Genomic DNA, 26871 nt, shown 5'->3' with positions numbered 1-26871 from the left:
CCCCCCCTCCCCCTCCCCCTCCCCCCCTCCCCCTCCCCCTCCCCCCTCCCCCCCTTCCCCCCTTCCCCCTCCCCCCCTTCCCCCTCCCCCCTTCCCCCTCCCCCCTTCCCCCCTTCCCCCTCCCCCTCCCCTCCCTCCCCCTCCCCTCCCTCCCCCTCCCCTCCCTCCCCCTCCCCTCCCTCCCCCCCCCTCCCCCCCCCCTCCTCCCCTCCCCTCCCTCCCCCTCCTCCCCCCTCCTCCCTCCTCCCCCTTGCTGAGTTTCTCCAGCAAATTTGTGCATTTACTGCAATCTGGGGACTTCCCAGTTTCAAGGCCTTTTATTTTTCCCGCTTTTAAAAATGGACCGAGTCTCCCCTTTAAGGGCCAAGCTGCGAGTTGTCCCTGATTGGCCTGAGCCGCTGTCAACCAGGCTCAGCCAGCAGGTTGGGTTGACCCAGGCGCTTTGAGCGACACGTCGAGGCTGAGATTCTTGGAGCTTTTCTTTCCCGCAGGAGGAGGGTCGTCCACTTCGCCGAGCAGTCGACAGACTCAAGCCGCGCTGGATGGATTGGCATGGGGAAAGGAAGCCGTTACCCTTTGGCTAAGAAGCTTTGCTCGCCTGCTTTGGCCATGCTCATTTTCTCAATGTGTTTGAATACAGGTAAAATAAATGTGTTGAAACGATGCAATTTTAAATTCCCGCACCTTTGAAAAAGTTAAGCTGTTTTGAAAAAGTTGAGCTAAGTTTTGAAAAAGTTGAGCTAAGTTTTAAAAACCCAGCTTGCAAAAATGATCTTGCAACAGGGTCCGGGGAAGCCCTGGAGTTTGCAGAAGTTTTAAAAAAGTTCTTGTAGGAGTTTTGTTTCGCCTCCTGCTAACTCTTTCTTCTGTGGTGCTCGCAGTGCGTTGTCAGCAGTGCAGGATTCAGAGATGTAACGCCGAGTTCGTGGCTGCCACTTCCCCGGGGGTTGGATTGCAGGAGGAGGCGGACGGAGCCGGCGCTGGCCAGGGCGGCGATTTCTGCATCGCGCTGCGCGCTTACTCGCAATGCACCAAGAAGACGGCCAAGTCCTGCCGGGGGGACCTGGTCTATCACTCGGCCGTGCTGGGCATCAACGATCTGATGGCGCAGCACAACTGCTCCAAAACGGGACCCACCGCCCCGATGAAGCCGGCGGGCACGCAGCGCAGTCGGCTGCCGGAGCTGTGCAGTTACCAGGGCCGGCTCAACTCGCTGAGGGAGCCGCCCAAGTTTGCCCACTGTGGCTTGTTCGGCGACCCGCACCTCCGGACCTTCCGGGACGAGTTCCAAACGTGCAAAGTGGAAGGGGCTTGGCCCTTGATCGACAGCGACTACCTGTCTGTGCAGGTCACCAATGTACCTGTGGTGCAGGACTCCAGTGCCACAGCCACCAGCAAGGTAAACGTGCATTCAGGAGAACACACCCACACAAACCCAAGAATCTGCACAAGTGTTGGTGACAAGCACCGGCGATCTTAAAGGATGGAGGTTGTAGAACCTCTTCTTAAACATTGTGTAAAGAAACACAATTTAGATCATGGTTTGTTTAGGTTTCATCCAGATATAAGATACCCCCCCCCCACTTTCCTCTGCTTTTCTCTATAAAGGACTGAATTGCCAGTGCCCTCTGCTGAATTAGTTTGGGATTTAGGAGACTATCCAAACAACAGTGGTATTTTTTTAAACCAAAAAAGAACTTCATAACTGAAAGACCCTGAGAGAAAGGCAGGATTTGAGCTGTATGACCACGAAACTCGTAGGTCTCAGAAGGGACTTGCCCTCACAGAGAGGAGGGGAAAGATTGTTGGATAGATCCAGGGCCATGGGATTAATTCTTGCTTAATCACCAGCCCTTAAAAAAAATATTTTGGACAACTCTTTCAAAGGTGTGAAAGCACCCCCCCTTCCCCGTGACTACCTTTTCTTTAGCCAAAAAGAAGACGGCTGGAATGGAATGTCAAGAAAAACAGTTTGGGGAAGGTGCCCGGAATGTTTTCTCTAAGACATCCTTTGCTCCGAGACAGTCCTGATTAATCGCTGGCCCATAATTACTTCTTTTGTCAAACCACTTCACACTTCCCCCCCCCCCCCAAGGCACTGCAAAAGCAGTCATTTGGCTTAAATACTGTTTTTCAACCCTACTTGATTGTGCTTTTTATAATATGTTTGAGAACCAGGCAGATTTCGCCCAGATCAACCACTTTATTGAAGAAAATGCTGTTTAGTCTCTGAGGTGCAATTACAAAACCTTTCTTTTAAAGAATCTCTTCCCCACTCCACCACCACCCCCCTCCCCCCACAAGCATTTAAGGTGAAGCCACTGTCCTTTATTTCTCATATAAAGGACAGGTGGCTCCAAATGGTTGTAAAAAATTCCCTTTTTTTGTGAACAAATTATATTTCATGTTGCTGGGTTTTTTTCTCTCGCTCTCCCTGCTAACTCCCTTAAAATGTGAACAGGTAACAAAACAAAGGCTAACCTCATGTGAAGTCATGGAAAACCAAATCTGCAGTGGGTTTTAGAAAGAACACAGCATCCTTGTCCAAGACAGCAGTTGCTGTGTCTGTAACTACCAGCACAGGCACACTTTGTTCTGCATGGTTTGTGACTTGCAAATGACATCGGGTGGCTTGTATCCGACAATGCTCTGTAGCCATGGCAATGAAACATGGAAAATACAACTGCTACTTATCTTCACAGTGCACTGGAGCTGCTGAGAATCCATTGAATTTGATTTTCTTTTGAGGTTTGAAAAGCTTGAATTTTATTTGCCTGCCCTTCAATGAGACAAACTTCTGTGAACAATGCTTAAAAAGTCTGAATAGAAATCGGGTCTCGAAAAAGATAATGCATCAGTCATTTCAAATATAATATGAAGATTGCAATTTTTGGTTTGACTGCTGTTGAAGGATTGCTGCATTTTGAAGGATGCAACCTTTATAGTTCATTAGTGTTCTCTTAAATATGATGACTGAAGATGTCCCTTGATTACACTTGAAAAAATAAATCTGCAGTGTTATTGCTACCCAGTTTCCATTCCATGAAAGCATTTGTGGTACACTGTTTTGAGGGTCTTTGTTCTTTTTTAGTTCCCATGCAAATGTGATGATCCTTTCACCCTCATGGAGGCTTTATTGAGCTAAGTGGGGGGGGGGGGGGTTGCAGGGCAGCCATCTGATACAGCTTCTTGCTGCAGGTCTATTGAGTTTTGGGTTGGGCAGGGGAGCAAGGTGATGGCACATACCCAGTATCAATGCAGAGGGACCACTGGGGTGAACCTTGACAAAAGCATCCCTTCACCAAAATCCCTTTTGGCCACCGTGTATGTGCTCTGGAAGGAGCTGAGAAGTGGATATTCTAGGCCAGTTATTATTTGCTCTGGGCAACATCATTGGGAGGAGATGAAGAAATTATATTCTTTGACGCAATTATGACTGTTCAAAAACTTTTAACAGCTATGTTCTTACTTTATGTAAAATTAACATACAGAAAAATATTCCTGTCAAAATCAAAAGCCTTTTGTTAAATAAAGGCTTTTGTTTGCTTACAGGAGTTTCTTAAAATTTTAAACCTTCTAAAATATCTCGGTTAATCATTATAGAAGTCAATAGTTTATAGGTTGCTCTGGTCAGTTTTTGAGGCAGGGTTGAACTCTTAATTTTAATGGTGATTACATTGTGCTTTTGTTCTGTCTTTCAATATCCTAAAACAGCAATAGGCAAGACAGATTGGAGTTGGAGATCTTCTGCTTCATCTGGCAAGCCTTGAAGCACATTTCACACCAATCCTTGAGTGTTCAGTTTGCACTGAGCTGTTAACCCTTTGAGTGCTGAATCCTTCTTTACCAACTTTATGCTGCCTTGCATGTAGTGAATTGCATTTTATACATTTTGAAACCTGCACCATGTTCTCATTTCTGCTTTCACCATGCTGATTTGGTTTTGCCCTTGGTATCTCAAAGCCCATTTGATCTAAATTTGGCAATAATTGTAATTGATTTTGCTGGTTTGTACACAGCAAGCTTCCTTGGGTACAAATACACAATGGTGAATTACTGTAATTAATTAGCTCATGTAAAAAAAAAACTTTCCTGAAGCCCTTTTCTCAGGACTAGTAATTTTACAAACATTCCTTTCTTGAATTTCATTTGTTTTTGTTTGCCCCAGTAGTTTCTTCCAAAAAAAGTTTTTGTAACTATTCCATTCCTACAGTACCTTGTTTTCATATTTCATTATATCCAAATAGACATTAATAAGGATACTGTTTAAAATTTATTTACCAAGCCTAATTTTAATAAACAAAATGTTAATTTATGAATCACAAAAAATGTAGAGGTCAATTTTTTTGTATTGTTCAAAAATTACCTAGGAAGTACACCACAGTTTAAATGGCTTTCCTTAGACAGTTAAAGTGGCTTTTTTAACTAGCAGGTCACTTAGTGTTTTTCACTGTTCTTCAGCTAAATAAAGCACTCTGTGCGTACTCAGCAAGCCCCACATTCAATAATTAGATCTGTGATTCTCAACCTTTTTCTTTCCACTCACATGCCACTTTAAGTATTCCCTCTGCCATAGGTGCTCTGTGATTAGACAGGAATTGCTTAAGGTAGGATATGGGTGGAAAGAAAAAGTTTGAAAACCACTGTTTTAATCGTACCTCATTGACTCGTTTTGTGCACGGTTTCAAAACTCCAAAGGATATGGGCCAATGAATATTTTTCTCAAGCAAAACTTTTCAGTAACAATTGGGTCTAGAGCAGTGGTTCTGAACCTTCCCTTCCCACTCACATACCACCTTAAACAATTCCCTTACTAAGCACAGAAGATTGATGGCATCAGGATTACTTAGTGGTATGTGAGTGGAAAGAAAAAGGTTGAGAAGCACTGGCTAAACAAAACACTCTGTGTGTACCCCGCAAGCCGCACATTCAATAATTGGGTGATAGGCTAATTTAGATCAGTGGCGGATGAAGGAAGATTTTGGTGAGATTATTTGTAGATGCTTTCCAGTTTTCCTTTTGTTCTTGCCTGGTTCAGTCTATGTGTAATGTCATTATCTCCCTACATAGTCAGCTGTTCAGTTAGGGGGCAAGTAGAAATGGACAGTAAATGACAAGTGACACTTGGGTGCAGTGATTGAGTAATTATTTTAAAAAAAAACTCCTAAAGAGAAAGAAAGGAGATTTGGAGAAGTGAAAGAGTTTGGACTATATTTAATTATAAGCAGAATTATCTATCCTTTCATTATCATAAAGTTTTGGAACCCATTTCTATCAGCCTCTGAGCCAAGAGTACCACCACGGAGACGAGAACCAGAGCAATCGGAAAATTAAGGAGAAAGTTGCTGGGAGGCTAATCATTGTGGTGGATAATATTCGGGGGGCCTCTGCTCCACTTGAATGTAAAAATTAAATTGAAGCAATCTGAGCCCAAAGACCTGTTTATAATATCTTCCTTATTTTCTCTGACCAAGAACAGTCTTTTGGGTACTTGTTCGGGATCTTTTCTTAAATTAAAAAAAAATTTTCACACTATGAACCATATTGACCAAAATACACACACACATTTCCCTCTTGAATATACACAGTGTCATTTTCTCCACTTTTTCCCTCCCTCCTTCCCACCCCCCCCTCCCTACCCACTAAACGTTCAACATATACGATACATTAAACCCATTAAACAATGTCATCACACAATGAAAATAAACAAGAAAATTGTGTCATCTACTTTTACACACTGGGTCAGTTCATTTTGTCGTCTTCTCATTCTATCATTTTCGGGGGTGGAGGTCCGCGGTAGGTCCTTTCTGTTGTGTTCCGTGTACGGTTCCCAAATTTGTTCGAATACTGTGACGTTATTTTTTAAATTATGTTATTTTTTTCCAATGGAATACATTTATTCATTTCTTATGTATCATTGCTGTACTCTCAGGCTCTCTTCTGATTTCCAGGTTGACATACATTTTTTTGCCACCGCTAAGGCTATCATAATAAATCTTTATTGTGCTTCATCCAAATTGAGGCCTAATTTTTTACTTCTTGTATTATTTAGAAGATCGATCTCTGGATTTTTTGGTATGTTGATTTTTGTGATTTTATTTAATACCTGATTTAGATCTTCCCAAAACTTTTCCACTTTCTCACATGCCCAAATTGCATGTACTGTTGTTTCCGTTTCCTTCTTACAGCGAAAACATCTATCTGATACTGTTGGGTCCCATTTATTTAACTTTTGGGGCGTGATGTATAGCCTGTGTAACCAATTATACTGTATCATGCGTAACCTCGTGTTTATTGTATTTCTCATAGTTCCGGAACACAGCTTTTCCCATGTTTCATTCTTTATCTTTATGTTTAGATCTTGTTCCCATTTTTGTTTAGGTTTACAGTTTGTTTCCTCGTTCTCTTTCTCTTGCAGTTTGATGTACATGTTTGTTATAAATCTTTTAATTATCATTGTGTCTGTAATCACATATTCAAAACTGCTTCCTTCTGGTAACATCAGTCTGCTTCCCAATTTGTCCTTCAAGTAGGTTTTCCGTTGGTGGTATGCAAATATTGTACCATGAGTTATACCATATTTGTACTTCATTTATTCAAAAGATAATAAATTATTTCCCAAAAAACAATTTTCTTTTCTTTTGATCCCTTTTCTCTCCCATTCTTGAAAGGTTATCGATTGTGAAAGGGATTAGTTGATTTTGCATAAATAATAATTTTGGTAGTTGGTAATTTGTTTTTTTTCTTGTTTGGGATCTTGAAATCATTGCTAGGGCAATCGACTTTAAACCAAATGGCTCAGGCCATTTCAGAGTCAACTGTATTGATGGGCCTGGAGTCATACATAGACCAGAGAGGATAAGGATAGCTGGCCTTTGTAAGACTAGAATGATCCCAAGTGTGTTCTCTTACGTTTGTGGCCATCATTACCATTGTGGAAGTACAAAGCAAATTAATGTGGCCTGAATGAGGTGCCTATCTGTGTTGCCGTGGCACAGTCAGAATACGCACCTGACGACCCAAACCTCGCTTGCGCAGTTGGGTTCCTGAGGATGGGCTCAGGCCATAAACGTCAGCAATATATGTTTCTCTCCTATGGACACTGCGAGATTGACTGAGTTCCTCCAGCGTTTCGGTGTGTTTTTACTACAATCACACCGTCTGCATACTTCGGTGTTTCACTCAAAGGTGTCCCAATAGCTGGGCTTCACTTTTGACCTGCATTGTTGGTTAAAGAATTTGATTGACTTTATTTTGTGTTTCACCACACTTTTAATTGAAACATGGGCAACATGGTTAGCATAGCGATTAGCGCAATAGGACTGGGGTTCAAATCCCACGCTGTCCATAAGGAGTTTGCACATTCTCTCCATGCCTGCGTGGGATTTCTCCCAACATTCAAAAAATGCACTGGGGTTGTAGGTGTAATTGGGTGGCACAGGCTTGTGGGCAGGAAGGGCCTGTTACAGTGTTATATGTCTAAATTTATGCAGAGCTTGTTATGAGGGGACAACTGTTGAATTTGCTTTTTCTTTCCCCAAATATTAATCAGTTGTGGGGTGGGGGGGGAAGAAATGCAGGAGAGAGAGTGAAGCGGGGGGAGAGGTGGGGCGGAAGGGAGACTGCATCAGGTTCGATTGTTCTGAATGTTCATCAGATTGATTACGAAAGTTTGTTGAATGAGAATCTGGGCCCTGACTCTCTTGCATTTAAAAAAAAATGTAGATCCTCACAGGGCAGGTACAGAGCTGATCTTTCCCTTGGCTCGAGTATCTGTTTCATTACAAGATCCTAGATGTGTTCATTTTTTATTACTACACAGCGCTTGCCAAATTCACTGAGATTGAAAGGTTTATTCCAATGAATATGTAATTAGGAGCGTGTTGCAGCATATTGATCCTGGTCCCCAGGTGATCTGATCGAGAATGAAAAGAATGAAAATTGTATTTATATAACATCTGACATGGCATTTAGATGTCCCATTCCTTTTGCTGTCTGTGTCCCTGTCTGTGTCCCTGTCTGTGTCCCTGTCTGTGTCCCTGTCTGTGTCCCTGTCTGTGTCCCTGTCTGTGTCCCTGTCTGTGTCCCTGTCTGTGTCCCTGTCTGTGTCCCTGTCTGTGTCCCTGTCTGTGTCCCTGTCTGTGTCCCTGTCTGTGTCCCTGTCTGTGTCCCTGTCTGTGTCCCTGTCTGTGTCCCTGTCTGTGTCCCTGTCTGTGTCCCTGTCTGTGTCCCTGTCTGTGTCCCTGTCTGTGTCCCTGTCTGTGTCCCTGTCTGTGTCCCTGTCTGTGTCCCTGTCTGTGTCCCTGTCTGTGTCCCTGTCTGTGTCCCTGTCTGTGTCCCTGTCTGTGTCCCTGTCTGTGTCCCTGTCTGTGTCCCTGTCTGTGTCCCTGTCTGTGTCCCTGTCTGTGTCCCTGTCTGTGTCCCTGTCTGTGTCCCTGTCTGTGTCCCTGTCTGTGTCCCTGTCTGTGTCCCTGTCTGTGTCCCTGTCTGTGTCCCTGTCTGTGTCCCTGTCTGTGTCCCTGTCTGTGTCCCTGTCTGTGTCCCTGTCTGTGTCCCTGTCTGTGTCCCTGTCTGTGTCCCTGTCTGTGTCCCTGTCTGTGTCCCTGTCTGTGTCCCTGTCTGTGTCCCTGTCTGTGTCCCTGTCTGTGTCCCTGTCTGTGTCCCTGTCTGTGTCCCTGTCTGTGTCCCTGTCTGTGTCCCTGTCTGTGTCCCTGTCTGTGTCCCTGTCTGTGTCCCTGTCTGTGTCCCTGTCTGTGTCCCTGTCTGTGTCCCTGTCTGTGTCCCTGTCTGTGTCCCTGTCTGTGTCCCTGTCTGTGTCCCTGTCTGTGTCCCTGTCTGTGTCCCTGTCTGTGTCCCTGTCTGTGTCCCTGTCTGTGTCCCTGTCTGTGTCCCTGTCTGTGTCCCTGTCTGTGTCCCTGTCTGTGTCCCTGTCTGTGTCCCTGTCTGTGTCCCTGTCTGTGTCCCTGTCTGTGTCCCTGTCTGTGTCCCTGTCTGTGTCCCTGTCTGTGTCCCTGTCTGTGTCCCTGTCTGTGTCCCTGTCTGTGTCCCTGTCTGTGTCCCTGTCTGTGTCCCTGTCTGTGTCCCTGTCTGTGTCCCTGTCTGTGTCCCTGTCTGTGTCCCTGTCTGTGTCCCTGTCTGTGTCCCTGTCTGTGTCCCTGTCTGTGTCCCTGTCTGTGTCCCTGTCTGTGTCCCTGTCTGTGTCCCTGTCTGTGTCCCTGTCTGTGTCCCTGTCTGTGTCCCTGTCTGTGTCCCTGTCTGTGTCCCTGTCTGTGTCCCTGTCTGTGTCCCTGTCTGCGTCCCTGTCTGCGTCCCTGTCTGCGTCCCTGTCTGCGTCCCTGTCTGCGTCCCTGTCTGCGTCCCTGTCTGCGTCCCTGTCTGCGTCCCTGTCTGCGTCCCTGTCTGCGTCCCTGTCTGCGTCCCTGTCTGCGTCCCTGTCTGCGTCCCTGTCTGCGTCCCTGTCTGCGTCCCTGTCTGCGTCCCTGTCTGCGTCCCTGTCTGCGTCCCTGTCTGCGTCCCTGTCTGCGTCCCTGTCTGCGTCCCTGTCTGCGTCCCTGTCTGCGTCCCTGTCTGCGTCCCTGTCTGCGTCCCTGTCTGCGTCCCTGTCTGCGTCCCTGTCTGCGTCCCTGTCTGCGTCCCTGTCTGCGTCCCTGTCTGCGTCCCTGTCTGCGTCCCTGTCTGCGTCCCTGTCTGCGTCCCTGTCTGCGTCCCTGTCTGCGTCCCTGTCTGCGTCCCTGTCTGCGTCCCTGTCTGCGTCCCTGTCTGCGTCCCTGTCTGCGTCCCTGTCTGCGTCCCTGTCTGCGTCCCTGTCTGCGTCCCTGTCTGCGTCCCTGTCTGCGTCCCTGTCTGCGTCCCTGTCTGCGTCCCTGTCTGCGTCCCTGTCTGCGTCCCTGTCTGCGTCCCTGTCTGCGTCCCTGTCTGCGTCCCTGTCTGCGTCCCTGTCTGCGTCCCTGTCTGCGTCCCTGTCTGCGTCCCTGTCTGCGTCCCTGTCTGCGTCCCTGTCTGCGTCCCTGTCTGCGTCCCTGTCTGCGTCCCTGTCTGCGTCCCTGTCTGCGTCCCTGTCTGCGTCCCTGTCTGCGTCCCTGTCTGCGTCCCTGTCTGCGTCCCTGTCTGCGTCCCTGTCTGCGTCCCTGTCTGCGTCCCTGTCTGCGTCCCTGTCTGCGTCCCTGTCTGCGTCCCTGTCTGCGTCCCTGTCTGCGTCCCTGTCTGCGTCCCTGTCTGCGTCCCTGTCTGCGTCCCTGTCTGCGTCCCTGTCTGCGTCCCTGTCTGCGTCCCTGTCTGCGTCCCTGTCTGCGTCCCTGTCTGCGTCCCTGTCTGCGTCCCTGTCTGCGTCCCTGTCTGCGTCCCTGTCTGCGTCCCTGTCTGCGTCCCTGTCTGCGTCCCTGTCTGCGTCCCTGTCTGCGTCCCTGTCTGCGTCCCTGTCTGCGTCCCTGTCTGCGTCCCTGTCTGCGTCCCTGTCTGCGTCCCTGTCTGCGTCCCTGTCTGCGTCCCTGTCTGCGTCCCTGTCTGCGTCCCTGTCTGCGTCCCTGTCTGCGTCCCTGTCTGCGTCCCTGTCTGCGTCCCTGTCTGCGTCCTGCAGATGCAAAAGGGAAGCGTTGCTTCACATGAAAGGCCTGTTAGGAGCCCAGGACTGTGATATGGAAGGAGATGTGGGTGCAAGCTTGGTACCTCAGCAGCCACAGGAGAGGATTAGTAGAAGAACTCAGCAAATTGCGGCACCTGTGAAGGCAAAAGATGCGTGTTGATACAGTCTCAACCTAAAATACAGATATACATCTTTTGACTCACAGATGGTGTTTGGCTCACGGAATTTTTCCAGCATGGTTTAGCTTTGGCTGAGTAATTGGCTTCCACGGTGTGAAAAGTTGCCCTGCTCTCCTATGAAATAGTGCCATGGGATCTTTTCCATCCACCAAAGGAAGCAGGTGTTCATCTGAGAAGCGAGACCTCTGTAAACATTACATTCCTGCCACACTACACTGGGCTGCTGTGTTGTAATTTGTAGAGAAGCCATTCAGGAGGGGGATTCAAATCCACATTCTTCTGAATCCTAGGGAGATGGGAGCAACAGCTGGCTCCTTTCTTTCTTTGGCTTGGCTTCGCGGACGAAGATTTATGGAGGGGGTAAAAAGTCCACGTCAGCTGCAGGCTCGTTTGTGGCTGACAAGTCCGATGCGGGACAGGCAGACACGATTGCAGCGGTTGCAGGGGAAAATTGGTTGGTTGGGGTTGGGTGTTGGGTTTTTCCTCCTTTGCCTTTTGTCAGTGAGGTGGGCTCTGCGGTCTTCTTCAAAGGAGGTTGCTGCCCGCCAAACTGTGAGGCGCCAAGATGCACGGTTTGAGGCGTTATCAGCCCACTGGCGGTGGTCAATGTGGCAGGCACCAAGAGATTTCTTTAGGCAGTCCTTGTACCTTTTCTTTGGTGCACCTCTGTCACGGTGGACAGTGGAGAGCTCGCCATATAACACGATCTTGGGAAGGCGATGGTCCTCCATTCTGGAGACGTGACCCATCCAGCGCAGCTGGATCTTCAGCAGCGTGGACTCGATGCTGTCGACCTCTGCCATCTCGAGTACTTCGACGTTAGGGGTGTAAGCGCTCCAATGGATGTTGAGGATGGAGCGGAGACGACGCTGGTGGAAGCGTTCTAGGAGCCGTAGGTGATGCCGGTAGAGGACCCATGATTCGGAGCCGAACAGGAGTGTGGGTATGACAACAGCTCTGTATACGCTTATCTTTGTGAGGTTTTTCAGTTGGTTGTTTTTCCAGACTCTTTTGTGTAGTCTTCCAAAGGCGCTGTTTGCCTTGGCGAGTCTGTTGTCTATCTCATTGTCGATCCTTGCATCTGATGAAATGGTGCAGCCGAGATAGGTAAATTGGTTGACCGTTTTGAGTTTTGTGTGCCCGATGGAGATGTGGGGGGGCTGGTAGTCATGGTGGGGAGCTGGCTGATGGAGGACCTCAGTTTTCTTCAGGCTGACTTCCAGGCCAAACATTTTGGCAGTTTCTCCTTTAGAGAATGGAATATTCGCGGTTCGAGCACATCAGTAAGAGCTTTGCGTCGTGTTTGATAAATTTAGAGTTGGCCCCTTTAAGAGGCCCACAAGAAACAGACCTAAACAGTAGAGGCCAGAATCTGACTTGAGGCCAATCTCCTGCTGGATTTCTTTGCACAGAGATGGGCCTCCCCAAGTTAAAGGATGGTTGTCTCTTGAATAGCAGGTATTTGTATTCGAAAAGAATCTTAACTTTGACTCAGATGTATATTTGATGCTGCTGTAACTAAATGTGTGGCTCTTGTTGCCATGTAAGGTCCTTTAAAACATTTTCGTAACATTACTATCTCTGTGTAAGAGAATCTTGTCCAATTATTAACTGTAGCCTGAAAATTCAAATAATTGAATATAATTTCCATTAAATCAGAGAGAGGGCTTGAAAATGGAAACGAGTAGTTGGTTGCCATGTGGAAAGGGATGTTCATTAAAGCAGGTGAAAAAAGAATTGTACATTTTGTAAATGTTAAATGAATAATTGGAGTGATAAAGTTGCAACTAGCTTTGAAGTTACAACAGCAAGTCCCTAATCTGTGTATGTTTCCCATGATGAGAAAACAAGAGAAACATGTGGTTTCTGCAGGATATTTAAATTACTCTCCTTGCATAAATGGTAATAACAAAAAAAAGTAGCTGTGTCCAGCTTAAAAATTGGATATTTGCCAGTTTTTTTTTCCCCCTCTATCTATGCTGCCATTGGGACAGGGGTCCCTGCGGAACTAAATTGGTAGCACAAACGGACTTCCAATTAATGATGAATAAGCAGTGTTGTGCTCTGGATTCTAATCCTTTGGGAATTGACCCTGCATTCATTCCACTAAAAGTCCTTCTGTTTAATGCCTTCAATCCAAGCTGTGTTCATTATTGGGGTCTCAGGTATAAAATGGCAGTGTGTTTGTACTCCCAGTTCTGAGCACTGAAATACTTCTGGTCCTTAAAATATATTTTATTTTAAGGCTATTATTTTGACGAAGAATTGCACTGCTTTTCATCTTGTTCCTTTACAATCAGCAGTTGTTTACAAAATAAACTGAAGGTGCTGTCCAATCTAAAAGCCTTTTCATACTCTGCCTCTGCGTGGAGGATGGCTTAAAAGCCAAATGAAAAGGTATTTCTTACTTTTCGTGCAGGCCCACAAAAGCCTACTCCAATGTCCCTTTTCTGCCTGGATGCCGCTGGGTCATTAATGTGCCTTTCAGGAGTTGCAGCCATACATATGTGCCGAGAAATGGCCGACTTCGTTACCAAAAATCCCCCACACTTTGCATTTCCCTAAATAATTTCAGCTGTGTAGGGGATTATGGATAGGGTATTGAGCTGCGTATTGAGCTGCTGGCGCCAACGAGTGGCCTCGAAGGTCTCAGCGGTCTGATAAGGGCTGGAGTGGCTGGCGGGGCTGCAGCCTGACGGCCTGGCTGCTCCTGTTCTGATGGCGCCGCCCTGCCCTGAGGGGATCCTGGAGGGAGAAGGGTGAGTGAGATGGGTCAAGGGCTGACTACATCACTGCGACATCATCAGCCCGCCCCTAGCCAGCCACTTGCAGCGGCATTACATTCATGTTAGGTGGTGGACCGCAGCGTTCTGTCGCTGACCCTTCCCTGAGAGGGATTGCAGTCGGTGCCTTGGAACAGGACAGGGAGCATTAATGAAGGTAAGATGTAAGAGCGGAGAATCTGCACCTTTACACTAGGGTTTTTTGACTGCATGAGAGGGCCTTAATATTCATCGGTCCAACTGATTGAATTAAGTTCACAGTAAACTGGGAATTGGTACTAGAAAAGAAAGTTTGTGTTTCTGAAGTAAAACATGAAAGGTTGAAGTAAAAATACAATGCTGAAGAAACTCAGCAGGTCAAACTGGATTTTATCGAGCAAAGATAAAGACACATAACCAATGTTTCGGGCTTGAGAGGTATGGTTGAAATGTGGACAGGAAGAGGTATAAACAAGGTTTTGGCTACTTTAAAAATAACATCAACATTTGAATTTCTCTAACAGAATTCATTTTGGTTTCAGGATATGCCAAAGCCCTTTGCAACTAGAGAAATGTCGTCACTGGTGTAATAATGTACATTTGAACATTGCGAGATGTCAGAAAGAACAATGTGTTAACAACCAGATAATTGTAATTCAGTTGCAGAAATCTTGACTAAAGGACAATTACAGAACAGTCAACCAATTCCATTACTTGTTTTCTTATATCCAGAGGATAGTGAAGGTTAGGCCACTGGAGATGAGGTAGATATATTTCCAAAAGATCCAGCAGTGATTCAGGGTTATGGGGGACTGGCACAGGAATTGAAGCCTGGGACAGATCAGGCATGATGACATGGAATTGCGCGGTAGGATTGAGGTGCCAAATGGCCACTTCCTGCTCTTAATCTGCGTCCTATCAAAAGGCAGCATTCGAGTGGCCGATGACCTATGGATGATGTTCTCTTTTTGGCATGAGATGTCCTTTGAGAGAGCCCGTGTATTCCTTGTATGGGGAAGAAAGAAAGAACTTCCTTTTACGTAGGTTCTACATTTTCTAATTAATCTTACAACTGCCGAAGCATTCAGAAATATTGGTGCAAACGTTGGAAATAGTTGTCCACATTGTGGATGGCATGATTCTATGTCAATCCATTCTTGTCTGGAGGTGAGCAATGTTGAAGGGGCTTGCATTTATTGGCCAGCCCTCAGAAAGTGGAATCTAGTTTCATTTATTACTACTTGGGGTGCGGACATTGCAGTAAATTCCAGCATTTATTTACCAATTCCTAAATGCCTTTGAGCCAAGAAGACAATTCCATGCAACCCCAATGCTGTGCTCCTGGAGTCATGGTCTGGATAAGGTCAACAGATTTCTGTCCCTGAGGCAAGTGAACTTTGTGGGATTTCACAACGACGCATTTGTTTCACAGCACTCATTACCGATGCTGGGTTCTTGGTTCCAGATTTATTAAGCACTTACATTCTCCAGCTGTTATTGTGGGATTTGATTTGGGTTAATTAGCCCCTGTAAACTGCTCCTTCTGTGCAGATGAGTGGCAGAGTCTGGAGAGAGTTGATGGGAATGTGGGGAGAATGAAATGGGATCAGCGTCAGATTAGTGTAAGTGGCTGTTTGTGTTGTTTTGGTGGGCCTAAAGTTCCCACGTGACTCTAAGGCTTGTATCTCAGGATATACCGGACAACAAAGAATTTTGTTTCCTGAACATATTTGGGTGTATTTTATGGATTTTGGGCTGCTGATCATGAAAATCACTAAAAATTTCCTATCCCATTTCATTTTTTTTAGATATAACCTATTTTTGTGATTTTTTTTTAACATGCTTCAAATATACAAAACCATGAAGTGCGACATTTCATTGAAAATTCATTTTCTGCATTTGCACTTGGACTTCCCTGCTGATCTTGGTGGAGTCATTATCGAACTTGATGACAGGTTTGCGACGGCAACATGTTAAGATGAAAATCAACGGAAAAACATTTTTAGGTCATTTGAGCTAACTCAATATGTCAGCATCATTATGCAATTAAACAGGCTGAATTAAAGTTAATTTAATGTTTCTCCACCTTCCTACATGATGCAGCAAATCTGAAATTATCTTTGTGTTCATCTTGAAATTATCCATCATAATCCCCAATTTTTTTTTCCAGGAAGCGAACCTTTTGGGGTGAGGAAAAATTATTGTCCAGTGATATCGGTAGTCTTCGTTTCTGGACACTAGTCCATTAACTTAGACATGCCTTGAATTGCTGCAGCCCTCAGTCAAGATGTTATTTTTTAAGATGATAGAAAGAACTTCAGCGAAGTGCGTTATTGGAACTTGCGTTTGCTTGCAACAGGTGGGAAACCAGCTTGATATCGCATGAAACATTGGCTGCTCCAAAAGGTTCTGAACAGCTGGAGGATCAGTCTGGATTACTTGTTCAAAGATCTGAGACTTGAAATCAAGTCTTCAGTCATTACTCGTTTTGCCACATCTGACAGCCACAGGAACAGTGGTTTTCAAACTTTCTGCTTACCTTAAGTAATCCCTTTCTAATCACAGAGCACCTGTGACATAAGGTTACTTAAGGTGGTGTGTGGGTGGAAAGAAAACATTTGTAAACCACTGTTTTAATTGTACCTAATTGACTTGTTATGTGCATGGTTTCATAACTCCAAAGGAATGGGTCAATGACAATTTTTCTCAAGCAAAATATTTCAGTAACAATTGGGTCTAGAGCAGTGATTCTCAACCTTCCCTTCCCATTCACATAACATCTTAAGTAATCACTTGCTAATCACAGAGCATTTACTTAAGGTGGTACGTGAGCAGAAATAAAAAGTTTGTAAACCACTGGAAAAGAGAAAATAAATATAAAGAATTAATAGTTGAATCAGTATTCACAATTGCTGTTAATGCAAGAAAAAAGTGGTGTTCATGTAGTGCAGGCAGGTCTTTTGCTGGTCCCAGAGTAGTTTATGCTTAGCCTTGGGGTAGTACAGGGAGGATCAAAAGTCTGATAGCCATGGAATTAAAAACTGTTCTTGAAACTGGAGGTGCTGGACTTCAGGCTTCTGTACCTTCTTCCCAAAGGTAGCAGCGAGAAGAAATTATGACCAGCGTGTTTGGAATATTACTTGTACTTCCACGTAGTGGTGTTGAGTGCAGTACCTTCTAAACTTCTCCCTCCCTCAGCCTGAGGGACAGGAACAGTCCAGCAGTCTCTAAGATAGTGTTCCCAGCTTCCATAACTGGAAAGAGCAGAATTCTGAACCCACATTCTTGCCAGAGGTTGGCCTCGTAATTACTTCACCCAGATTGCAATATGAGCCTTTATTAAATTGTCCCTTAATATTTACAGCAGTGGTACCTGCAATGTACATGTGAGCAGTGGACCATTCATTTATTGGTCATTCACAGGATGTGGATATTCATGGCAACATTGAAATTTACTGCTCATTCCCAACAGTCTCTGAACTGAGGAGGCAGCTGGGCAGTCATGGATCACTCACTATATTGATGGAGTCAGAGCAGTGGTTCTCAACCATTTTCTTTCTACTCACCATAAGTAATCCCTATGCCTCTGTGATTAGTAAGGGATTGCTTAAAGTGGGATGTGGGTGGAAAGAAAAAGTTTAAGAACAACTGTTTTAACACCTAATTGACTCGTTATGTGCACGGTTTCATAACTCCAAAGGAAATGGGCCAGTGACATTTTTTTTTAAGCAAAATATTTCAGTAACAATTGAGTCTAGAGCAGTGATTCTCAACCTTCCCTTCCCACTCACATCCCACCTTAAGCAATCCCTTATTCATTACAGAGCACCGATGGCATAGGGATCACTTAAAGTGGGATGTGAGTGGAAAGAAAAAGATTGAGAACCATTGAGCTAGAGCTATAAGTAGGCCATACTAAATAAAGATAATGCGTGTCCAATAATCGAGTCATTATATACAGAAATGGGCCCTTTGGGCTTGCATGTCCCTTTTGCCTGTCAAGTACCCATTTTATAATACAGTAGAAACCCTGGAATCCGGCATCTATGGGGATTGGTAGATGCTGGATAAATGAATTTTCCAGTTGTTTGAGTATTGCATGATTGGTGAACTCATGGAGAGGTGTGCAAATTTTAAACTTCCATATATTTAACCAAATTTTTTTTTTTTTGCCCATTACCAGATAACGGGCTTTTACTAACACTTGCCTTTTTATGTTCTGGTATTTCAAATGCACATTTGTATTATTTAAATATAAGAGGTTTACCACTGACTCTGACTGCGTGTTCCAGATTCCAACCACTCCAGTTATTTTGCCGATGGCCTTTAAACTGCTTGCCCCTTATTCTGAACCTTTGCCCTCTTAGACACCTTGACTCAAGAGAAGCATTTTTGACTTTCTTCTCTATCTGTGGCCCTTATAATTTGTGGTCATTTGTGAACTAGATAGTTGTCTGCTTAGCCTTCCTTCCGATTGTAAAATAACTTTTGAACTTATTTAATTAGTGAATTGAATTCTCGCTTCTCGGTCAATAGTTCAGGCCCCTGGCTGCAACTTCAGCCACCTCTCACTGTGCCACTATACCTCCCAGGAGGGTGGGAACTGTCCAAACCCATGCATTTTGTTTACTCCGCTCCCAAGGGACTCTTATCCTACTTGCAGCACTTTTCTTCCCGTGCCTTTCAAATTGCAAATTTTGTTTGGAGATTAAATCCGCTCTCAGCTTTTCTTTGCTCATTGTGTCTTTGACAACACACCAGCTCTTTACATGCCACTACTTTGCTCGATTTTGTAGAATCTTGTTTCCTGGACTAGCTTTGAAAAACGCCCAATGTCCTCTTGTTTACCTCCTTCTGCACCTACTGATTAACACGTAGACTTTTAATTTTTAATCTCCTTGTTTCACATGCTCCAGTTGTCTCATTCCCTAGTATCCAATATATTCCATGGTGTTAATGAGTGAACTCTCTGTCTAAATGATTTCTGTCCTTAAGCTGGGTCTCGTGTTTGTGAGTCTTCCATTTTCCCTTAAAGATATGGCTGAAATATGCGCAATTGTATTCTGAGGTAAAATACGAAAGTGCAAGCACCACGGTTTCGAAGTAAAAACACAAAGCTGGAGAAACTCAGCAGGCCCAACGGTGTACATTATACAGCGAAGATAAAGATACATAACTTGAGCCTTTCATCAAGGTACATTTGTATTCTTTGTTTCCTAAACATTAATAACTTAGCAGGCATAAAAAATGTGGTTCTGAAACTTAGCAAGGTGGTTTTTTTTAATGGATGACTCATTGTGAAATTTGAGCATCCTATAACTGTTCCTTTCATTGCTTCTTTCTGATAATTTTTTTTCCAGCCAGATCATTTAACACTAGGAGATCTGATGAAATAAGTGTGTGATTAATATGCTTTATTGTAAAGTTTTGAAATCGGTACATCTGAAGAATGTTCCCAGAAACTGGCTTTCTGGTTAGGTGTGACTGATGAAAATGGACCATAGTTCATCAAACGCTTGCTAAATTGATGTGAAGATCCAGCCTGTTTAATCATGAATTGCAAAAATACCCAGAGATGCTGTAAACCTGAAACAAATGTTGGAGATGCTCAGTAAGGCAGATAGCTTCTGTGGAGAATGAATTCAGGTTTTAACGTCAATATTTCTTTTTCATCAGAATTTAACTATAACTGGTCTTTAGTCATTTTCAACTGTGTAAAGATCATAGAACATTACAGCACAGTACAGGCCCTTTGGCCCACAATGTTGTGCTGACCCATATATACCGACCTCGGGGTGGGGGGGTGTTGGAGTGGGGAAGATGGATTAGTTTTGTATTTATGATGGTTGGTTTCTCTATCTATTAGTCCTCAGGATTATTATTTCATTCCATCCACTCAGCTAATTGCCCTCATGCCTGTGAAACCAGAATGTTTTCTGTGAAGCTCATCTAAAGCTTCTTGCCCATGAACTTTGTATGAGAACTTTATCCCTGTTCTGTCGACAAGTCTTGTATCTTCATCTGGTTATTTGTCTGACTTGGCCGACTCTTAACATGCTTTCTCATTTTTTTTTGTCAAACCTTGTGCTTTCTCGACTATTTCTATTCCGACGTTTGGAAAGTTGTCTGCTTTTCCCAGAGTGAGGAAACCACTATTACATTCACATGGTAACCATGGCAGTGCATCTAAAATCACATTTTGTTTTGAATTTCTACGTTACATGGTCTGATGATGAAATAAGTGAACAGAGCACCTTTGCACTCTCTCTCAAAACCAACATCTTTTGTTAGCATTGCCTGCTTACTGTCAAAAATTACTACAGAGGCTGTCTCCATCTCTGTGTACAGGCAAGCCGTCCTGCCCTCACACCATCTGCAGTTCATAACAAGTCATGTGCTCTGATTGTAGGCCGTGAAGGCAGGGTCTTAGCCAGGTTAGGGGGAGCAAGGACACAAAAAAGGCACCACGACACATGCCAGATGGTGAGTCCATGGTTAAATGGCGGGCTGCACTGATTTTTTTCCGGTGGCATCAGACCAGAGCCGGGGGTGGGGGGGGTTGTGGATGGAGGTGTTGGGGTCGACCATTTTTCTTCATTAAACTATCCTAGTGGGTTGTGGAGATGTAACTTTGTGAGTTCTCAGGTTGTGGGCTGATGGATGTTCAACAAGTGGTGTGGACTTATGGAGGAGAGGATGGAGTTCTGTGGCCAGCAATTGAACGCCCATCGCACTGGTTTCTCCAAACCACCCTCCCCTCCCGCCTCCAAACCTCTCCATAAACTATCTAGAAGGAAATAAAGAATATGTTGGTTTGACCATTAGATCTTAGCTATAGTAAATGACTCCCACTTGGCCATTATAGCTCTCAGTATTACAGCTTCAGAGGTTCATCCATCGAGTGAGACCTCAACAGAAACACATTTGTAGAGGAATTGTGGAATTCTGTTTGAGCATGTGGCAAATATTTAACCTTTACCCAACGACCTCAAAAATAGTTTAACGTCATTATCACATTCTGTTTTGGAGCTTGTTGGCTGGAGTATTCTCTTAAGGCAGTGACATCCCTGGGTGTAGGGAACTTTGGTAGGTGTGAATTATTTTCTGGATTTAAGCTGCCCCATCCAAGCCTCTGTGTAGATGTAGATGTACTCAGACAGCTCAGAAAACATAGCATCTGCAACTCGGTAGATAGAATTTTCACCACCAATGTGGGCACTTGTGCTTAAAGACTGAATTCCTCTGTTTGTTACTGAGGGAGAGAGAGACTGCAGGAGATGCCATCTTCAAAGTGAGGCATTAAAGGCAGTTCCACCTTTTGGATGGACTGCTGAATCATAGATATGGGCCCTTCTGTCGCATATTGTTTACGGCGCGGCACCTTTCCATGCTAATCCCATTTGCCTATGTTAGCTCCATCTCCCTCTATGCCTTTCCTATCCACATACCTATCCAAGTGCCTTTTTAAACTTTGTAATTCTACCTTCCTCCACTCCCTCTTCTGATGGTTCATTCCAGGTATTCACCACCCTTTGTATGGAAAAACCTACTGTTCAAATTGTTTTGGATTGACTTCATTTAAATCTTAGAAAGATTATCTCATAGATTCATATAGAGATATAGACCCTTCATCACATCGGTTTCTCACCCACAAGGAAGCTCCCATGTGCTCCTCACATTTCCATCAACACCCCCCCCCCCCTAATTCTACCACTTATCTACACCTTTGGGGCAATTTACCAACCAACATATTTTTGGGATGTGGGAGAAAACAGGGGCACTAGGAGAAACCCGCTTGGTTACAGCAAGAACGTGTAAACTCCTCAGGGGTGGTAATGAAGGTCAGGATTGAGGCTGGCCTCTGGCTACAGTCTCTGGTGCGCTTTGGTTATAATTAAATGGCTGCTTGCTGGAACATTTTCTTAATTATAACAGACTGTTTCTGCTGATCTTTGGCATAAAATGTAATGCACTCACTTGTAGTTCATTCTCTCTTCTCCCTGCTGTGCCACCATAAGCTTAAATTGCATTTTGATGTAAAAGATGAGGTTCCTTCATTAAAGCTACCTTTACACCCAAAATACCGTAACAGCGTGGTCTGGGTCCCAAAATGGCAGAACCTATGTTCGGCAGAGTTTGCAGACTTTAGGGAAGTGGAGGATAGGTGAGGAGACCACCCCTTGTTTGAGAAGTAGAAGCAGAGGGGCAGAGACCACGGTGGGGTTCTGAGGCTAAAAAAACACAGGCGGCAGGCTGTTAGGCAATGAATTCGTGTAGGGCGCAGCCTGCCGGCGACTGCAGTCAAAGAACTCCCACCAGGCTGTGGACTACTGGAGACTGGCTGAAGGGGTACCAGGTATCAGGACCGAGATGCGAGAGGGTGCTGAGGCCACTGGAGGATTCCTGATGTTTGCATCTGAAGCTCCGGTTGCAGATGGTTTGGACTGAAGGTTGTGTGACCGCATAGGCTGCGGGAGTGTTCAGTGCCTCTCTGGGGACCCTCTTTCTCTAGCTGCAAGGCACTGGCCAATAGCCAATTTCTGCTGATAGTAAATCTTTACTTGCCCTTATTGGAGACTAAAGGAAATTTCATGTAATATCATATTTTCTGTTTTATTACATGATAATAAAATAATCTTGAATCACATCAGTGTGTGAACGCCGATGGGATTGAGTTGCATTCCGAATGAGTTGCTTTACTTTTCAGCCCTTGAACAGGTGCTCATTTGGTTGCCTAAGCTGCAACCCTTGAACCCTGGCAGAGTGCCCTCGACGATGATGAGGTTTCTTCTCCACTGATTCCCAAGGAAAAAATGGTGATTATGTTTGTAAAAGGCTGTTTCTGATTCCTGGAAGATGAGTGTGAATCAATGCGCCGAGATGTCTGACTGCACCCAAAATTAAATAATGGCCCCTTTTCCACTGGAACCTTGGCCCAGGAATTGACAGCCATTTTAGCAGTTAAGGGTCCGGTGGATCAGCACACCAGCATCAAATGACATAAAAGCACGCCAGGGATTGATGGCCCTGAACCGCCCCCCCCCCCCCAACTCACATCTCTGGCGTCAGCTGACACTGGCGTGCAGATTAAACCAGTGGAAAAAGGACAAGTTGCATCCTTGGACTATTGCTAAAGGTAGACTCTTCTATCCATGGGGAGGACACGTGGTCAGTGGAAAGCAGTTTGTGTCCAGGTTAAAAATGGCCCAGTGGAAACAGGAAAAACAGCTTCTTTAACCGGGACACTGTACGGCCAATTAAGTGGAATGCCAGTGGAAAAAAGGCTATTCATGCCCTCTGTAATGGGCATTGTGGTGTCCATCATCTACAGTTACTTGCTGTGGGTGATCTGCTGACACCTCGAAAGTCTGGAGCCTTTATCACCAAGAGCTTGGGCACATGCAAGCTCCATTACCTGCAACTCTTTTGACAGCTCTTGGCCTGGTAATTGTTGGAATTTAGGAGAATAATGGGGGAATTGCATTGAAATATTTTGGATGCTGAAAGGCATGAACAGCGTACAGGCCCTCCTCAACTTATGACAGGATTGCATTCCGCAAACTCATCGTAAGTTGAATCAAATCGTAAATCGACTCCTATAATTTTTTATAATTAAATTTTGACTATCTTTATTCCACACTGTGGGGGGGAAAAACCCATTAATGTACATAGCTGAAAGCACACTGGGCATGAAGAATGTTTGAAGCATTGAAATTAATTAAAATTGGATGGTGAGGAGACACACATGGGCGTTTAGTAGACATGATGGGTCGTTTGCAGTGCACTTGTTCGCGTGATCACTACAGAGACTGTGAGGGTGGTTTAGTCAGCATCGCGAGAGAGTATGCTGTACAGTACTCTAGCGCGATGGTGCCAGCACCAAGAGAGTAACATACAGCAAGTGCGGGAACAGATGGGAATTTGAAATTGAAAGCATGGATTGGAACCATTGTAACTTTAAAAATAGTTGTAAGTGAGTAGGGGAGCACCTGTAGATGTGGAAAGGTTGTTTCCCACGGTGGGAGAGTCTAGTACAAGAGGGCACAACTTCAGGATTGAAGGGCGTCTGCTTAGAACAGAAATGTGTAGGAATTTATTCAGAGGGAAATTTGTGCCACAGGTGGTTGTGGAGGCCAGACCTTTGGGTGTATTTAAGGCAGAGATTGACAGTTTTTGATTCTCCGAAGGTTATGGGGAGAAGGTCTGGGCAGTGGGGCTGAGTGGGGAAAATGGATCAGCTCATGATTAAATAGCGGGGCAGATGTGATGGGCTGAATGCTCCCCTGTCTTATGGACTTGACTTGTGCAACATCCTGACTTGGAAAGACTTCACTGAATTTCCTTCATGAAATCCTGGTACACCCTCCCCAAAAGCACTGCGGCAGTACCATCCGCTCAAGGACCGCAGAGATTCAAGAAGGTGACTTATTGAGGGCAATTGGGGGTAGGCAGTAACTGTCAACAGTGAATAAGTAAAATAAAGTGGTTGTATATTCCTGATTTTGAGGAGTTCCCAGGAGATTTCTTTACCCAGGGGGTGGTGAGAATGCGGTAAGCAATGCAGTCCGTTCCATTCTCCTGCTCCTTCTCGTAGTTGTGAAGTTTGACTTCCGTCCAGTTTCCTTTTGAAATCATTGCCTCCCATCCTCTTGCAGCTAGTGTGTTCCAATTCATTGCCTCGCACAATGTTTTCTTTTAAAAAGTATCCCGGTGAACCTACTTGTATTGAAATCATTTAACTAATCGAAGCATAGAATATAGGAGCTAGGAGGTGATGTTGATACTGTTCAAGGCATTGGTGAGGCCAAGTTTGGAATATTGTGTGCAGTTCTGGCCCCCAAATTACAGGAATGATATCAATCAGGTAGAGAGGGTGCAGAGAAGATTTACTAAAATGTTGGCTGGATTGCAGGATCTAGAAAACAAAGAAAGATTGAGTAGACTGAGTCTTTATTAATTGGAGCATAGAAGGTTAAGGGGGGGGGAATTTGATAGAGGTATATAAAAGGGGGGGGGGAATTTGATAGAGGTATATAAAAGGGGGGGGGGAATTTGATAGAGGTATATAAAAGGGGGGGGAATTTGATAGAGGTATATAAAAGGGGGGGATAGAGTAGATGTGAATAGACTCTTCCCCTTGAGGGTAGGTGAGATTGGAATGAGGAGTCAAGTTAAGGGTAGGGGGCAAAACTTTAGAAATAACGTAAGAGAAAGCTTTACTCAAGAGTGGTGGCTGAGTGGAATGACCTTCTGGAAGATTTGGTTGCAGCAGTTTTCTTATTTAAGAGAAGGTTGGATGAGTGCATGGATGTGAGGGGATTGGAGGGTTATGAACAGGAAGCAGGTAGGTGGGACTAGTGGAATTCACTTAAATCGGTGTGGACTAGGGGGGCCAAGATGGCCTGTTTCCGTACTGTAATTGTAATATATTTGTCTGCTGAAAACGCACAAAAGTGTTCGAGAAACTCAGCAGATTGCGCAACATCCACAGGTTGGTCATGTACATTGGACTCCGATGGACGCTGTGGGATGTGCTGAGTTTTGTGCATTTACTACAGTCTCGGCGTCTGCAGACTTTCTTGTTTCAGCGCTTCGCTGAAATTGGGCTTGTCCTGTTACCTTTTGCCGGTTCTGCCCAAGAACCTTACCCTCTCTCCATCACCTCTCCCTGTGCAAGCTGAAGCATCAAAAGAACCCATTAATCCAGGCAACGTGAAGGCTTTAATTGATGGCTTGGTGATGCTGCCCGTGAACCGAATCTCTCTCGCTCTCTCGCTCTCTCGCTCTCTCGCTCTCTCGCTCTCTCGCTCTCTCGCTCTCTCGCTCTCTCGCTCTCTCGCTCTCTCGCTCTCTCGCTCTCTCGCTCTCTCGCTCTCTCGCTCACACACACACAGTTAGAAGCTGGCAATTGCCATTGGCAATGGTGAACTCAACTTCTTTTTGAAATTAATGAAAGAAGCACTGTCGTCGTTAAATTAACAACATAGGCTGCTACTGTCACTGAAATGATCTTTCAATCAAGTGGTGCTTTTAAAATAAGTTCAGTCATGTCATTCCTTCTCTAAAACCTTTCAGAAACTTATCCTCGGTGCTAATCAAATGGTTCCATACAGAGGTCAAGCTTTGCTCTTGAAGTCTGTGCAACCAGATGACAGGAGCACATAGATTGTTGCATTGCCCAAAGCCGTCCCAACACCAGCACGTTTATACTAATGTGGCATTCATCCTGTTCTTTTTATTCTTTCCAATATTCCACCTGCCTGCTTTACCACGGCCAATTAAACCACAGAACAATACAACAGGAAAAAAGGCCCTTCAGTCCACCGTGATGCTACTAGCTGTCAAATAGAGTGCTCCACTTCACCACATTCCCCTGACGTTAAAGTATTAAGTAAATTGTTTATGAAAATGGGCCCATTGGGCATGTGCTAACCCAGTTTGCCTTGTATTTTCATGTAGATCACAATAATATTCAAGAGTTTTCATGGCTGCACAGAACAGAAGGTGTATCAAGCGACCACAGATGGCCTCCCATCAGCATTTGTGGACGGCACGAGAAGTGGCAGCGAGGGGGAAGGTGGGAGCAGCCTGAGGATCCTCGAGAAGGTGGGCAGTGACCAGGTGGAGATCCAAGCCCACTACATTGGCACCACCATCATTGTGAGGCAGGTGGGCAAGTACCTGACCTTTGCCATCCGGGTCCCGGAGGAGACATTGAACTCTGCGGACGAGAGCGCATGCCTTCAGCTCTGTGTCCACGGCTGCCCCAGGAGCGAGCTCATTAAGGAGCACACCATCTCCAGGCAGGTGTCTGGTACCAGGCTGCAGGGCCCCAGGCAGGTCTACACGGTGGAAAGTGCCACCTCCAAGTGCCGCGAGATCCTCCAGGTAGAGGATGTCTATTTCCAGTCCTGTGTGTTTGATCTGCTGACGACGGGGGACCCGGCATTCTCCATGGCCGCCCACGGGGCCTTGGAGGACTTGAAAGCATTGCACCTCAATGTTCTGAAACAGCACAGTTCTCCAAGGACGGGAGCAGGAAAAAGTGGTGCTGTATCCCATCACCCTCTGTATCCCATTTACCTGGCATGTCTCATCTTCATCATAGCCTTCATGTAGTGAATATGTCTACCTTCAGATTGCAAATTGTCTATATAATAATATATTGAGCAGTGTACATATGTGAAAATGAAGTGTAAAGTGCCTGTATATATAGTTGTATGTTGGGAGGCTTCCTGTTAGCAACAAGTTTTCTTCTGTGTACTCTTGATTTTAAGAACATTGTGTTTTGGGGATGTGGTCCCAAGGAGAATCTGAACTTTGCCTATTAAACATCTCCAGCTACAGA

The 26871-nt window shown here is 45.2% G+C and overlaps 1 protein-coding gene across 1 annotated transcript; it reads left to right on the top strand.

Annotated features, from left to right (window-relative positions):
• The first annotated feature begins 419 nt into the window (after positions 1 to 419).
• rgmd (RGM domain family, member D) lies at positions 420 to 26871 on the top strand. Its single transcript, XM_069928067.1, has 3 exons — positions 420 to 640; positions 882 to 1399; positions 25983 to 26871. Exons 1-3 carry the CDS (start codon positions 553 to 555, stop codon positions 26640 to 26642), a joined length of 1266 nt encoding a protein of 421 aa, XP_069784168.1. The 5' UTR covers positions 420 to 552; the 3' UTR covers positions 26643 to 26871.

Source organism: Narcine bancroftii, chromosome 3, assembly GCF_036971445.1.
Source record: "Narcine bancroftii isolate sNarBan1 chromosome 3, sNarBan1.hap1, whole genome shotgun sequence".
NCBI classification, from domain to species: domain Eukaryota; kingdom Metazoa; phylum Chordata; class Chondrichthyes; order Torpediniformes; family Narcinidae; genus Narcine; species Narcine bancroftii.
This window is presented reverse-complemented; position numbering and strand designations above follow the sequence as displayed.

Coding starts and splice junctions, on each gene's coding strand:
- rgmd (XM_069928067.1), top strand. CDS start 553: ATGGGGAAAGGAAGCCGTTACCCTTTGGCTAAGAAGCTTTGCTCGCCT. Junction 641..881: donor CTCAATGTGTTTGAATACAG/GTAAAATAAATG, acceptor TGGTGCTCGCAG/TGCGTTGTCAGCAGTGCAGG. Junction 1,400..25,982: donor GTGCCACAGCCACCAGCAAG/GTAAACGTGCAT, acceptor ATTTTCATGTAG/ATCACAATAATATTCAAGAG.